This window comes from Phoenix dactylifera, unplaced genomic scaffold (assembly GCF_009389715.1).
Source record: "Phoenix dactylifera cultivar Barhee BC4 unplaced genomic scaffold, palm_55x_up_171113_PBpolish2nd_filt_p 000832F, whole genome shotgun sequence".
NCBI classification, from domain to species: Eukaryota; Viridiplantae; Streptophyta; class Magnoliopsida; order Arecales; family Arecaceae; genus Phoenix; species Phoenix dactylifera.
The window spans coordinates 127,637-143,439 of record NW_024068198.1 but is presented as its reverse complement, the minus strand read 5'-3'; the positions used below and the strand labels follow the sequence as shown (position 1 = coordinate 143,439).

At 38.8% G+C, this 15,803-nt stretch overlaps 1 protein-coding gene across 1 annotated transcript; it reads left to right on the top strand.

The window, feature by feature from the left end:
• Positions 1–2,863: 2,863 nt before the first annotated feature.
• Positions 2,864–3,816, top strand: LOC108511160 (mini zinc finger protein 2-like). The gene is made up of 2 exons (XM_039120584.1): positions 2,864–3,563; positions 3,682–3,816. The coding sequence occupies exons 1-2, from the start codon at positions 3,266–3,268 to the stop codon at positions 3,786–3,788; spliced, it is 405 nt and encodes a 134-aa protein (XP_038976512.1). The 5' UTR covers positions 2,864–3,265; the 3' UTR covers positions 3,789–3,816.
• The last annotated feature ends 11,987 nt before the right edge of the window (positions 3,817–15,803 follow it).

Here is a 15,803-nt window from a genome sequence, read left to right as displayed (position 1 = left end):
CAGAGGACATGTTTTTCGGTGATACAACTACGGAGTCGTCCCCGACGTCGCGGAGTCGTCCCCATGCAAAAAGCGCAAACATCCCGAGACGTCCCCGTAAAGTACTGAGCCGACTCTCTCAGAAAAACAGAAGAACAAGCATTCAAGTCGTTCTTCTTCAGAGTCGTCCCCGTAAAAGTGCCAAGTTGACTCCAAACAACGTCAAGAGAAATTTTATACAGCCGAGACGTCTCGCGTCGAAGCGGAGACGTCTCCGGAGCGCCTGGAACACGACTGACACACTTTTGCAGGTAAATTTGAATTTCAAACGGTCATATTTTTGTGTCTAACGGATCTATTGCTTTTTGGGCTATAAAAGGGAGCTTTTAAGTGCCTTCCAACAACTTCTCACTAACCCAACACAAGATCATTCAAGAGAGAAGAAAGAAAAAGAGGTTCAAGGGAGTTAGAGCTTTCAAGAGGAGAAATCAAGTGCATTCAAGCTTTCCCATCTGATTTCGTGCTCAACTACTCACTCCCACTCGGCATTCAAAGCTCACATTCAACCAACGCGATCCACATCGGAAGAACCACCATTACCCACGCTTCCAACGGCTAAAAGAGTTCTTCCGGGTTTTATTATTTCTCATTATTATATTCGCTTCATTAAGAGCTTTTAAATCTTTGTAAAACCTTTGTTTATTGTGCTTGTTCCAAGTAAGGGATAGGTGTCCCAAGCCTAGGTTAAATTGGGGGATTGTAGGGTTCGTTGTTAGCCCGGGGTAAAACAACGAGTTGGGTAGTGAACTCGCAAAACTACCGTACTGTAATCGCTGATTATAGTGGAAATTCCCAAAGGTGTTTGGGGAGTGGATGTAGGAGCAGTGGAAGCTCCGAACCACTATAAATCTTTGTGTGTTTGCGTTTGACTGTGATTGCTACTTTAGTTTTACCTTTGCACATACACTTGTGTGTTTTGTTTTAATTAGTCAAAAAGTTTTAAAACACCCAATTCACCCCCCTCTTGGGTGACCATCTCTGGGCAACACTATCCTCCCCTGTGGTCTCCATCAATACCAACCTCATCTTTCAAACTACAAACACAAAATGACTTCTATTTCCAAGGATGGTACAGCAGCATATGAGATACATATATCTTTAACAGCTAGAAAAGTCTGTTGTTATTGGATCCTCAGCACATGTGGATGGTCTCATCGCTATCTGCATCTCTTTTCATATTCTGCGCGATTGTACGATTTTTGGTAGGCTGGACGCAGCGTAATAATCTTGTTCTTCAGTCACCATAGCTTAGGTGTTTGCTGCGTGACACCAAAGTCAGTCTGCATAATCCTCTCATGTTGTCTTTGTCGCGTGATCCATTGATCCAGAGGCCTGAATTTTGCCATCATATATGGTTTGCCACCATCTGTTCTGCGTCACCTGTTTTAATTGGATCCATCTCTGAATGTTTGTAAATGTTTGGATTGATCTCTTGATGTTTGCAAATGTTTCTGAAGAGTAAATTTTGGAATCTTGTTTTGAGTTGAAACTTCTTCTGAAGTGTTTGAAAGGGTCTCCAAGCATGTAACTTTTTTTCATATTGATCATGCTGAATTAATACATTGGTGAATGACATTTCTCTGCTGGATGGTTCAATCAGCAAATTATCTCTTTATTTCAAAGGCAGGTTCTTGCTTCTTTAAAGGGTTAAAAATGCAGTAATCCCTAAGGGAGATTGGCAGAAGCCATTTGCTGATTGTGCTGCATTAAATTTTCTACAGGCTTCATCTAAAAATTGTTATTATTGAGTTGGAAGTAGATTGTTTTGGATTGTCCCATCAAACAGTTATTGCTTTAGATTGTCCTGTAAAACATTCTTGCCAATAATAATATAGCCAAAAAGAATGGTGAGCATTAAATGATTGGTTTTAGCAAAGGATTGCATCCGGTTATTATTTCTTTCATACTTTTCAGGATGCTGGAAGATTTGATTTCACCTAATAGATTCGAACCCATTTGGTTAACTTGGATATACATTATTAACACTTTCTCTATTAGCTTTAAGCTTTTAGAGGGTGGGTGCGCGTCTTTTTGGGTCACCCTTTCCAAGTTAGGTAGGGAGTGGCGTGGCTTGGACGAAAGCCCGGATCACGCCACTCCTAAAGTGGTGGGGGCCCCATGAGGTTGGCTTCTTTCGGTTAGTTAACATGGTACTAGAGCTTAGATTTGTTGGAGATCTTGAGTTTAAATCCCTCCAGTTCGGTTATTCATTAAGTATACCCATACTTGTGTCTATTATTAAGCTTTTAGAGTCATTTAGCTAGTTAAAACATCTCTGCATAGTAAGATACCAACCTTTACAAGTTTATTTATTATCAACAATTCAAATATATACACCTAATCGATTATGCACCCAAGTAACACATATGTTTATGATTTTTTTTTTTTTTCCTTTTGAAGATGATGGTGGGGGGTGTCACCAATCCATAGCTTGGAGAACATTTGCAAGATTGAACATGAAATCTCTTTGAATGGAAGATGGGTGCCATCATTAGGCTATAAGAAAGGTTTGCAAATATCAGCTGCAAATTGGCATAGAGCAAATGCACTCCACATTGATCTGTTAACTGAAGAAGACAAAGCATTAAAGAGAGAGAGAGAGAGAGAGGTGAGGGCGGGGGAGCTGTGTCCCCTCCAACAATTTGGCTGACCAACCTATCATTTCACATATTTATATCTCTAGACAGCCATTGTTGGTACCTTTCTTTCTTTTTTTTTAGAAGAGGTGGTACCATTTCTTTCAAGGAGCCCACAATGTAGGATAATTTAGGTTTTGGAGGGCCCTTAGCCAGTCATGCACTAACAAACCAATCAAAGTGGGGAGGCAAAAAATAAAAGGCTCTCCTATTTAGGCTCTCCCATCAATCTAGGGTTACCCTAATGGCCCAAGGATTGTTAATTTCCTGCTGCACTAGTGAGTTGGAATTGGTTGGACCATCAATATTCAGTGGTCTTACCCTATCTCAAGGACATCAATGAAGGGTCATGTGACCCTCACCATGGGGAATAAAGACACTAAGCATAGAAGAAGGGAAATGTCTATGCAAGCTTTATATATATATTCAAGATATGTAGGCTCATGATTGGGAATAGAACAAGACTAAAGGCACATTTCCTAGCTTCCAATGACAACCCAATACTACCCATTAGCCATAGGAGCGGCATAGCCCTCGATCGCCAAGCAGAAAAAACCAGCCACTGAAGTAGTGGATCAAGGGAATTCGCCATGAAGAAGCGACTTCTAGTGTTGAGAAGATGTGAACCAGCCATTAGAGGCCAAGGGTGGGCAGCATGCACGAGGGGAAGGGAAGTGAGATATGGTGAGTGCCAAAAGAACCACGCAGCAAGTGCAGGAGGATATGCTGTTGATGGTTGCAGGGAGTTCATGGCTGAAGGTGAGGAGGGATCCAGCGGAGCCCTCAAGTGCGCGGCGTGCGGGTGCCACAGGAACTTCCACCGAAGAGTGCAGGAGAATGAGGGGTCATGCGACTGCTCTTCCTCAGCCATGGCAAGGCAGTGGGAAGGTTGCTGAAAGAGTTCATATGGCCCGAAGCTCACTTAAAAACTTTTCTGCTTTCAAATAGGTGTGTTCTATCTGATGGTTTGGAGATTAATTGTTTGTGTTTGATAATTGCATTGCAGGTTTCAACTGTTGTATACTTTTTGTTTCATGTGAACTTGTATGTCAAAGCAAGATGGATTCAGCCCATCCTTGGTACGTTAAGGTCTCCAGGGAGTGCAAGACTTGATTGCTAAGTTTAAGTCTCCTTAAAAATATATACAATGCATGGCTTTTTTTCTCAAATAAAAATATATGCAATGTGACTGAATATATTGACCCTTTGGTTGCCTCACTTGAATTACCGAACAATAGAAAAGTTTTGCAGCATATAATGGCTAGAAAAGTTGGCTTCTTGTGGGTTGCAATAAAATTCTCCTGTAATCTATAATCAGGTAAATACCTTCCTAAATGACCATCGATGGTATCATGCAGGTGCTGGCATAGTAGTACAAATAGAATTATTATTCAAGATGTCTCCTAACTGTGTTCTTGTTTTAATAAGTAACACTCGATTTGTCTCCCCCTATCTTGCATCTGATTGTTTTACGCTTAGGACAGTAATTGGTCGGCGATAAGTTGGCAAAAAGAAATGCCATCAAATTGAAGATTTGACAAGCAAAGTTGCCATGGTAGAGGCACATCCTAATCAGGATACACAAAAGTGTTAGCTCTTTTTGTTAATAATGAAAAGGTTATCGAGAAGGGCATGAATGTTTAAAAAAGTCTTCCTTATTATGTAAATCGAAAGAAAAGCCCTCCTACCTTCGTCAAAGGCTCGAACCATCTTCTTGAACATAATAAAAGAAGGATAATCTCCACCTTTTTCCGCTCGAACTTAATCAGTCTGTAGAAAAACACATGCAAAGAGGATTAAAACACTACCACTTGGTAAGTACCCTCCGTGCAGCGAAGATACTGCAATCAAAATGAGTTGAATCAGAGTGTCAAACCTGCGGCGTGCAAGGCCAAGCAATAGCAAATGCTATTCTCAATGTGATGTTCTGATTACAACAATAGCAAGGCCGAGCACTGTTTGGTGCAACACAAAATTCAGGATGAATTGGCTTCCAATGAGGGCCGATGGTAATTGGATCCTTTTCTTCGTTCGAGAATCTCCTCCCTTCTTCCACTCCATCCTGAAGAGTAACAATTCAGTCACGTTTTCATGTTCCAATTGATCACTGGAATATTCTGAACCATTCATGAACATTACAGCAAATATGATTAAGACATTTATGGCTCCAACATAAATAAGGAGCTGCGCGGCAGCTACAAAATAGGAATTCGATAGAATATAGAATAAGGATATACAAACAAGAACCAATCCCAACGAAAAGGCAGAAAAATTGAAATTCTTTTCAAATCCATTTTTTTATTTTATTTCAAAATTACTTAAATATAATTTAATTGACCTCCCCTACAGTATCGTCACCGTAGTAGAGTTTAACCACCAAGTTCGGAATGGATTGGTGTGGTTCCTTTACGCCTAAAACACCAGAATATCAAACCATAAATGAAGAAACGTATGAGAGAAAAGCATATTGGCTAGTGATTGTGGGGCCCCAATTCTTGACTGGAAGGGACACCAAAGGCCTCTGCCCTTCCATCCCTTGGATAGATAAAGGGGGAGGGCAGAGCTTTTGGTTTTTTCATGTTGAAGAATTTTTGGAATGATGCTATCTTGTTTCTGGATTGGAATTGAAACAACATATATTGCACGTTTGGTTGCACTGAATTTTATTTGACCATACTTTATGAAAGGCAAGAATAGAAGGAATGATGGGCCTAATGGGCCTACGGCAGAGGTTGAGGATGAGATATCCTAATTCTATGATTGATTGATTTTCTTATAAGACCACAACATAAAACTTATACAGATCAGCGCGAGGACGACATTGACATAATGTTTTGTTATTAATTTATCAATTTCTTAATTTTAAGCATCGCGCATGGTCGTTAAACCTGTGGTTGGAGTAAATGATGATGTCCAGTGTTCCAATTGAAGAAGACTAATTAGTAGATTCCTTGGTGTCAAGACCATAGAACATTAAGTTGCAGGAAAAATTAGGGAGACCAAAGTTTATCTTATAGTTGGTTGTTTTCTTGTAACACCATGCCATGAAATTTATATAGACCAGTGGGAGGGTGACATTAACTTATTATATTTATTGTTCATTTTCTCAAGAACTTTTAGGCACCGCAATGGTCATTAAACTTGTTGTTGGAGTAAATGATGATGTCCCATGTTCTAGTTGAAGAATACTAAATAGATTTCTTGGTGTTAAGATCATGCGTGGAACATAAAATTATGGGGAAAGTTAGGGAGACTGAAATTTATCTTATAGTTGATTGCTTTCCTAGTGGGAGGGTGACATTAACTTATTACATTTATTGTTCATTTTCTCAAGGACTTTTAAGCACCGCAATGGTCATCAAACTTCTTGTTGGAGTAAATGATGATGTCCCATGTTCTAGTTGAAGAATACTAAATAGATTCCTTAATGTTAAGCTTGTGAAACATTAAATTATGGGGAAAGTTAGGGAGACTGAAATTTATCCAAGTATCACAGTGATCAAATCAAGGCAATCGAATTAAGGTCGTTGTTTAGTTGTGAATTAGGCCTTTTACTCAACAGAAATGACCTAGGGCTACTCAATGTAGTATGGTAACCAACAAAACATCATAGAATCCAATCCAGGAATTTCTTGTTCATCAACTTGCATGGGAAATAGATCTAGACACATGATGTAAAAATTTGTGAACTGAGCTATAATCCAAATGAGCGAAAAATGGACAGGACAAGCTACAGGTCCAGGCATGAAGTGACGTTAGGAGAGGCCTTAACCTAACCCTCTCAAGTCCCCACAGTTCTAACGGGCTTAACATTTAACTTAAGCAACAGGCTTAATGCACTAAAACTTTGAAGGTTTGCCAAACTTTAGAGTTCTCTAAGGTACAAAATACACGTCGATTTCAGAGCTTTCATGATTTCGATATTATCTTGACAAATGATCCATTGTGATATTTTCTTGGCATATCTGCAATCCTTGATAGCATGACCTATTAGGTTGCCGACAGAAACAGTGGGTAGCCGAAAAAATGGGCTTTATAGCCTTCAAAGAAAGATCTACTATGCCAGACAACTGTGGGTAAGTTCACAAACTATTAATTAATGCAATGACATGAATGAGATCTGTTGTTGTTAAGCATTAGATGTTGGAATTGACAGTGCTTCCTCCTAAAACTAAGAAATTTCAAGATATATGCTGCAAAGTGTTACAAGCAACCACTATTAGTTTCTTTAAGCTTACAAATCAAAATTTGATGTCTTCATATATACCAAAATTTGATCATTATATTAGTTCTTCAAAGCCAATATATTAACATCGGATTAGTTACACCCCAAAACTAACGTGTTGCAACTTCGAATTTTTGATGTCTTCGTAGGTACTAAAACTAGGCAGCTTCCTGAGGTCCATAGAACTATGAAGAAAATAGGATCTTATGATTGTTTCGTATGCTGAAGGATGAAAAGAAATAGATGAAAGCGAAGCAATCCGATCAACAATTGTGATTCCCTACCAATCATGCCATTAGCCGATGATGTCAAAACAGTAGGATGGAATTCCATTGCAGCCAACTGACAGTGACAAAGAAGAGATCGTGTCCAAATTATCAATCCAGCATTGTCATCTTATGACCGATCTCTCTAAGGGATAAGGAGGAAAGGGATAGAAAGGTAAGTGCACAACCACTTTCGGCATACTTTGATTGGTTTAGGATAAGATCCTCTCACCTCTGCCAATCCTCAGCTCCAATCTCAACAGTCCTCACCATCCACCCTATAAGGAATCTTTGTGAAGAGTGTCGTTGCTTTAGGACAATGGGCATGAGTGCCACCAATCCATGACTGGAGGCATCAACAAGGAAGTGCACCACTTGGGTGGAATAGACTGTTTGAGATGGTTGTTTACTTGGTTTGATAGGCTGGCCACGGTATCATTGCCTTTCTCCTTCACAAAGTGGTACTGTACCCCCATGTGTATGAACACTAAAAATATTCTCTCAGACACTTGAAAGAATTCTCACATTATTCACGATTTTTCGCTTAACCAAATGACTCGAGGAATTAATTAATCATGCGGTTATCGATGAACCAAGAATTTCTAATGATTTATGAGCTTTACAGCATTTGTAAACTTATCATGATTTATATTAAAGACACTCATGGATTGCTTTCTTTTTTTTTTTCTCATTTCTTCTGAAAAAAGAGTATGTTGGCAGCCTCACATTCTTTAATTTGTTAGATATTTTCTCTAATTTTTAGCTCGATCCAACTTATTTCTGAAGTTGTACTTAGAGGGTTCTCCAAATTTCTGAACACCGAAATTGTGACTATGGTTATGAGGAGGAGCAGAAAAGGAGAGTGATAGATGTGATTACAAAGTATCAAACACAGATATTCTTTCTCAATGCCATGCGCGCGACAACCCTCTACCTTTTAGCGGTTCTCCTTGATTGACCATTTATAGCCTAATAATTGGACCATGTCTTTTTAACACTAAGCAAGGGAGCTTTTCATAGTTCACCAGGATGGAGATCTTCTTCGAAATGGAGGTCCACTACTTTTCTATTGCACCGCCGATGTTGATATGAATAAACACCGAACCTGGTAGCATTTAGTTCATTGCTTCTACACCAAATTTATTATGTTCGAACTTTCATCATCTGAGGATATGTCCTCACTTGTTACTGTTTGTTTGCATTGGATCCTTTTCCCATACAATGCTTTAAATTGGATTGTCACCGACCTAAACGCATCATTAAGTAGTAGAACAGTATACCATCTACACCACTTGTGAGGACCCGTGCGGGCGTGTATTTAGTCCCACATCGGTTATTCGCTGGGTAGATCTTGGGTACTTATACAGGATCAAGGAACCCAAATAATACCTTCCGGCTAGCCATTTTGGATGAAGTTCTGGATTGTTACAAATGGTATCAGAGTGGACCTGGCCCATAATCTATGTGAACTAGGGGACACTGCAACACGGATCCATTGGGGCTAACCATGAGCCGATCGTGGTGTTTGTGATTAGATTTGAATGGATTTGAACCTTTAGCCTGACGAGGACGTCAGGGCTTGAACGGGGGAGTATCTGAGGACCCGTGCGGGCGTGTGTTTAGTCCCACATCGGTTATTCGCTGGGTAGATCTTGGGTATTTATACAGGATCAAGGAACCCAAATAGTACCTTCCGGCTAGCCATTTTGGGTGAGGTCCTGGGTTGTTACACCACTCTCACGAGGAATGAGGACAATGTTAATCATAATAAAGTTAGAGCAATGAGAAACATAGACTAGGATATATGTTTGCTATCTATAATTTTCTATGGTTGGATAGAGACACATAAACTAGGACATATGTTTGCTTTGTATTGTGCAAAGAGAATAGATCTACAGATAGCAAAGCAAACAAAAAGAGAGGGAGAACACATGGATGATACAACAAAGCTTCGCTAATAATAGAGAAGGTATAAACAAGAGAGATGAAAACCCCCAACCAAAACTTCCAGGCACCTGAAAAGCCCTAAAATACAGGTGTAATCCAAGGATAGGCGAATCTTATTTGGGTATAGGCATCTCGAATATTCGGCCTGCTCCAACTCCCCCAAAACCCCTCCACAAGCCCTTAAGGGAAATAAATTAGCCGCTGCAAATACCAATCAAGTCGAAGCAATGCTTACACTTAGCTATAAAGACAAGCTTAATCATCATATCTTCCATATTCTCTACTTTAGAAATTTTCTTAACTGTTACATATCCATCTTATCTAGCATCAATATGCTTGGTTCTCTTATGATACATCTGATTTTTATAACTACATATTGTAACGACACCTTCTAACTGATAACAGAACCTAAGAGAGTGAAAAGATAGCCTGTTAAGGATATGCTATCAAGATCACAGAAAAATTTAAGCCTAAAAACCCATAACTGCATGACTACTATCATTGTTCCTAACATGTATCAAACATACATCTACAGGCCTATCGAATAGCAAAGACTATTCTTCAATGCATGCTAATGTGCCTTTTAGAGATGTTTCTTGTATCTACTAACTGCAATGACCACATGTAAATTGTTTGCACGTTGTAGCATACATAATGCTTCCAATTGCACTAGCAACCTATGGGTACGGAAATCTCTCCCTTCAACTGTTTAAAATTTAGGCTCGAATCGAGATCTCTGTAGATGATGAGGCTGTTGATGCGAAAAAGTAAGAAGACTCGCTAAACTAGTTAGAGACATACTCTATTATCTGTGGAGACTCAAGTGTCCAGAAGGTAGCTTTTAACTGTCTCAAACTTTCTAGTAATGCTCTTACCAGGTGGAATTTATACATGAGGAACAACGATATTTCAAATTTGACATGGAACAAATTCAAGAGCTTAATTAAGAAGCAGTTATACTCAATTGGCCACGAGAAGGATCGATGGATCAAGTAGCAGACTAGCAGTACTTATAGTGGAAATATAATCAATCTGTTCAGGACTATATCACCAAGTTCCACAAGCATGAAATCTCACTCAGAATCTTTATCGATAATCATGCAATTTTTATAAAGTATGTTGGACTTCTCCATAAGAGAACCCGAAAGAAGCTGAAACTCTTCAAAGTTGAAGGCATTAACAAAGCAAACGTGAAGGGCATGGGGATTGAGAGAAGAATCAGCCTGAGGAAGATAAAAAGGGCGACAAGTTTAAGAAAGGCAGTAGAAAATCAAGTCAGAAAAAGAAACAGGGCAAGAAGCAAGCTAACACGACTTAGAGAAATTATTGCAATCATTGTAACTTTTGTGGACACACTTAGGAGAAGTGTTGGAAACTTCACCTTGAGTTGTGACCGAAGAGGAAGACGTAGAAGGATGAGGATTCCAAAAAAAAGAAAAAAGTGATTCTCAATGCTGTAAAAGTTGACGAGCTGGCTGAGCTTGGGAGTCCATTCCTTTGGGTTCGTGATGCAAGTAACACTGACTTTGCAACTGCTTTCTAAGCAAAGCGACTTGTTAATGCATGCAATAAGTTTGTGATGATGGTATGAGAACCCGATACCACTTATGAGAGGCAAAGCTCTCATCTCTTGGTTCCACTGACCAATCTTCCAAGATTAAGACGAGGATCATCATAGTCATCATCAACGAGGAAAGATGCCAAGAAACGTTTCTACTACGAAATCCAGATGCAGAAGCAGAATAAGTGGTTCGCTAAGACTCGAGAGCAAAGAAGAGCCAGCCTAGAAACTATCTCCAAAAAGCTAGGTGGTTCAGCCATGAGACGGGGAAGCAGACATTTTTTCACCCTCAGTTCTAATTCAGTAGGAGCTAAATCTCCTAAACAGGAGGAGCCCTAATCTAGAAAGATCCTCAAACTTAATGTAGAACACTTTTAACACTTCAAGTATTCAGGAGGATCACTAGACTCAATATGAAATATTTTGGCCACTACGAGTATTTAGGAGGATCACTAGACTTGATGTGAAATACTTTGGCCACTACGAGTAGCGCTGGTCAAGGTCCAGGAGCAAGATCCACTACATTAGAAAGCCGAGTTGTATGCCAAACTTCTGAAGGCTATAACTTGGTCATATGATGCCCAATTGAGGCGATATTATTTTTGAGATCTACAACTAGAAGGTTAAATTGGGACAAAATTCCACCGTAAAATTTTAGTCAAACCGAAAATTTTCTTTTTTGGTAAAACTTTAATCGGGTGTACCTCTCTATCCGAAGAAATTAGGTAGAGTGACAGAAGGTGGAGTTGATGTAAAAGTCGAGATCTACCTCTTAAAAAATTTTAGTTTTTCCTAGAATATTTCTAAATTTTAGCTTTTTTAAAAATATTTTTATTAGTTATAATTGTTTTAGGATACCTAGTCCTATTCAAACTAAGAGAGGAGCCAATCCAAATTGTGAAAGTGAGGGCTTTGTTAGTATTATAAATAGGGGTCATGCACCTCAGTTTAAGAGATGTGGAGAATCATCAATGAAGGAAAAGAGGACTTAAACCCTACTTTCGCAATTCTTCCATTTTTCTTTTGAGAAATTCGAGTTGAAGAAAATTTTTCTTCTCTTCGATTGAATTAAATTCCGCATTATTGAACATGATCAATGGTTCCATTATCCCGCAACATTATGATATTTTGTGTTGGAAAATACATAAAAAGCCCTAAAATCAAGTTTTGTCGACCTTCAACCAATGTTGTGCGTTTGAACTACCAGGCTAAGGCCTAAGGGCTCGATTGAAGAGATTTTTTAAGTAGTCTATTGTCCCAAAACAAGATACCATAACACTTTACTTAGAAAAAGGATTATCAAACACTTCACACTGTTTGCAATCCGACAGGCTTTTGGTTCCTTCGATCTCAACTTGCAATCTTTTTGTTGAAACAAGATTCAGGAGCACCCGTGCTCTTAAAACACAACATAAACGTCAGGAATTAAAAAAAAAATGCTTGAGGTACATGATAAAACTTGAAATAATTGAGCCAAGTAAATGTCCGGTATCGGTAATAAGGGTAACAGTAGTCATATTATCACAACCTAGGACCTTGCCCAAAAAACTAGCTGAAAGTTATTATTTGGGTTCCTTGCCCCTATATAAGTACCCAAGATGTACTTAGTGCATAACCAATGTAAGACTAAATACATGCCCGCACATATCCTCATACACTCCCTCCGTTTAAGCCCCGTCGTCTTCACTAAGCTAAATGTTCAAATTTATTCAAATTTAATCACAAGTACCACAGTCGACCTGTGGTCCACCTCAATGGGTTTGTGCTGCAGTATCCCTTAGTCCACACAGGCCATATACCGAGTTTGCTTTGATACCATTTGCCACTTCTAGGATCTCGCTTAAAAAGGCTAACTGAAAGGTATTATTTAGGATCCTTAATCTGTATAAGTACCTAAGATCTATCCATTGTATAGCTAATATGGACTAAACATACGCCCACAAGGATCCTCACACATATGCATCCTTACCCATTATCCGACATGGTCTCTCAAACTACTGTGTTAGATTCTTTAATTAGGAACCTATGAGGACATGAACAAGTTTTACAAGGTGCCCTGATATATCAATTGACACCAACCCCCATGAAGTGTGCAAGAAGAGTGCAATTTATTCAAATAAATTTGAAAAAAAAAATGAAAAGAAATTCCACTTTATAAAATGTTTACCTTATTCCAATTAATCCACTTAACCAGAGTGAAGAATTTTTGCTTATAATCTGGAGTACTTCAACAGAAAAAAACACATGGAAAATAATCAAAAGAATTATGCAACCTGCACCCAGAAAAAACTAAAAAAACATTTTGGGACATGCAATAATGCATATAATAACAATTACATATCCAACCAAAAAGAAAAGAAAACAATTTCATATATTATGTTTTCCATCATGCCATTTTCCAAAAAAATAAAAACGATTCATGGTCCCATGTCCCTTATGTTTCACACATCGATTACTGCCATACTAATTAAGCAGGATCACAAACACCAGGAACTTAATTGGATGGAGAAGCTGATGCTCAAACCCAAGAGCAAGAATGATATGGTTTGAGTCCAGAGTAGCTTCCTCCATCTAATCGTTTTATTTATTTTGCTTATTGGGCGTGGAGGGTTAAGACTTATGTTTTATTTTAGCTTTTTGCAAAGCGAATTGAGTACGTAGTAGATTGGCTTCATGAAGGTTTCCAACTAAGGCCATCATGTGTTGGTGCAAAATGCAACAATTGAAGCAAAAATACAATAGAAAATAAGAATTTTTCTTTCAGGTGGCAATACTAATCAAGTTGAGGTGCAGAAATCTTGCTTTTTTACACAAAATTCAAGTCCTCAACGGTTGGTAAAACCTACGAACCGATGTGGTAGACCTCTTTGGCTTGTCCCCTCCAAGATATAACAGCCCAACTACATTGTTGTATGTCTCAAGACGGACTCTGTAAAAAAGATTGAGCCCAAAGCTTTGGCAAAGCACAGCCCTAAGAGGATGATGAGCCAAATAAAACATTTTTCTTGCCTTCAGTTAGGCTACTAAAACTGTGCATGGCTATCACCATAACTAAACTCATCTTCTTCAAATATAGCCAAATTAGCTTGTTGTGGACTCCAAGCTTCGTATGTCATCTCCTACGTAAGATAGTTAAGGTAGTGCGTAACAACAAAGAATTCATGCACACAAATCCAGTTCCTCCCACTTTAAGGGAAAGGGTTTGGCATCATATAGGGATTGACATCACCTGCCAACCTCCTCATCCGAAACCCAAAGAAGATAAACTCAGAAACACCACCAGCAGTACAAAATAAGGATGGAGCTAGCAAAAAGGAACTTAAAGCCAAATGCCTTAAACAAACCCTGACCAAAGCAACCCAAACAGGTGGTCAAGGAAAAGAAGAGAAAAAAAGGGCAAGTAAATCAAGTTTTTTATTGATTTATCTGACAATCACTGGATAACCTTTCTAATTATAGAAAGTTCCTAAATAATACTTTATTCTTGTTGGTTTGTTGATTTGAGAAAGTGGCAAGATAAGCATCTATCTTTTCGAGGCTCTAATTAATAAACTTATCATGAGAGGAGATGTAATGAGAAAGGAGCAATTTTGAGGGTTAAGATATCACATGATCCCCACCAGCCCGACACAAAAATCTTAAAGATATATTTTTCCCACACACTATTGTGTACCAAAGAAATTAGGAGGACGGGAAGCAGCACAGTGAATGATGAAGCTCTAATAGGGAGCCAAAAGTAGCAGCTGAGCAAGGGGGCAGAAGGCATCATCACCAACACCTACGGAGGAAACAATGGAAAGCAATAAGCATGGTTTTTAACTCAATTAGCTTACTAGATTAAAAATTGAGCCACCATGACAAATGATATGTCATATCTCACAACCTCACCCAAAATGGGTGTATGGGTTCCTCCTATACTCTCTCCGTTTAACTTGTCAGATTAAAAATTCAAATTCATTCAAATCTAATCACAAACACCACGATCGATTCGTGGTCAACCCCAATAAATCAATACTGCAATGTCCCATATCCACATAAGTTATGAATCGAATCCGCTCTGTTACTATTTGTAACAATTTAAGATGTCAATCGAAAGATATTATTTGGATTTCTCCATCCAAAAAAGTATCCAAAATCTATCTATCAAATAATTGATATAGAGCTAAACGCAAGATTAGAAAGCCAGAACCACACAAAAGCATAAGGGATCAGAATTGCACGGCAGCATTGGCAAATAATTCAGGAAGGAACCACACATGCTGCTGCTGCCGCGTCACAACAATCCCAATATCAAAAGCTTCAGCGCATGATTCCAGAAATGTCTAGAATAAAGCAAAACCTGCATGAACTCACATGAGCTGCTCTGCCCTTTCAACATCATTTCAGGGATCCAAGGCAAAAAATACCCTGCCAAACTCTCCCCACAATCCAAACCCGAGACGCAAGACCCCAACCACATGCCTTCAGCATTATCAAAAAGTAAAAAAAAGGAAGAGAGAGAAAATCTAAGAAGGAATAAATAGCCCATAGAGTTCGCATTTTCTTTACTTCTTGCCTTCAGAACGTCTAAAACCACAAAGCCAAAATTCCGGTTCTGTAGCTTATTAGGTTCCATTCTAAGAAGTTTAAGCAAAATACCTATCAACAATAGTAATTATGCTGAATTAATTGATTGAGATGTCAAAAAAACGAAGAAAAAAAAGGGGCCGAAATATATAAAACCCAGTACCCCAAGAACTTAAAGCACCACAAAACTGGTGTCATTACAATAATTACGTACAATACCAAACGGCAAACAGATAACTTGATCATACTTAATTACTCGATGGATCGTTAAATATTCCAGAGACGACAAGCACTCCAAATTATGACTACATGTTTAAACTCGAAAGCCCCTCCGTGTCTACATATGTATATATCTCTATAAAGCTTTATTGGCAACGCAGCGTTGGTGTGTGCATGTGTGGTGACCTTAGGGTGTAAGCGAACTGCTCAAACTACAGTGCATCTATAGTAGCATTAGACTCGGCAAAGACTCATTAAAAGACCTTCGAAACTTTCGTGTCTAATCTCCGGATACTACGTCGCAATGGAACCATACTTTGGATTATGATCATAATCCAACCATA

What these genes read in the sequence shown, in the direction of transcription:
- LOC108511160 (XM_039120584.1), top strand. Translation starts at nt 3,266, where the DNA reads ATGAAGAAGCGACTTCTAGTGTTGAGAAGATGTGAACCAGCCATTAGA. An exon ending in CATGGCAAGGCAGTGGGAAG is followed by an intron (nt 3,564 to 3,681) that starts GTTGCTGAAAGA and finishes ATTGCATTGCAG; the next exon opens with GTTTCAACTGTTGTATACTT.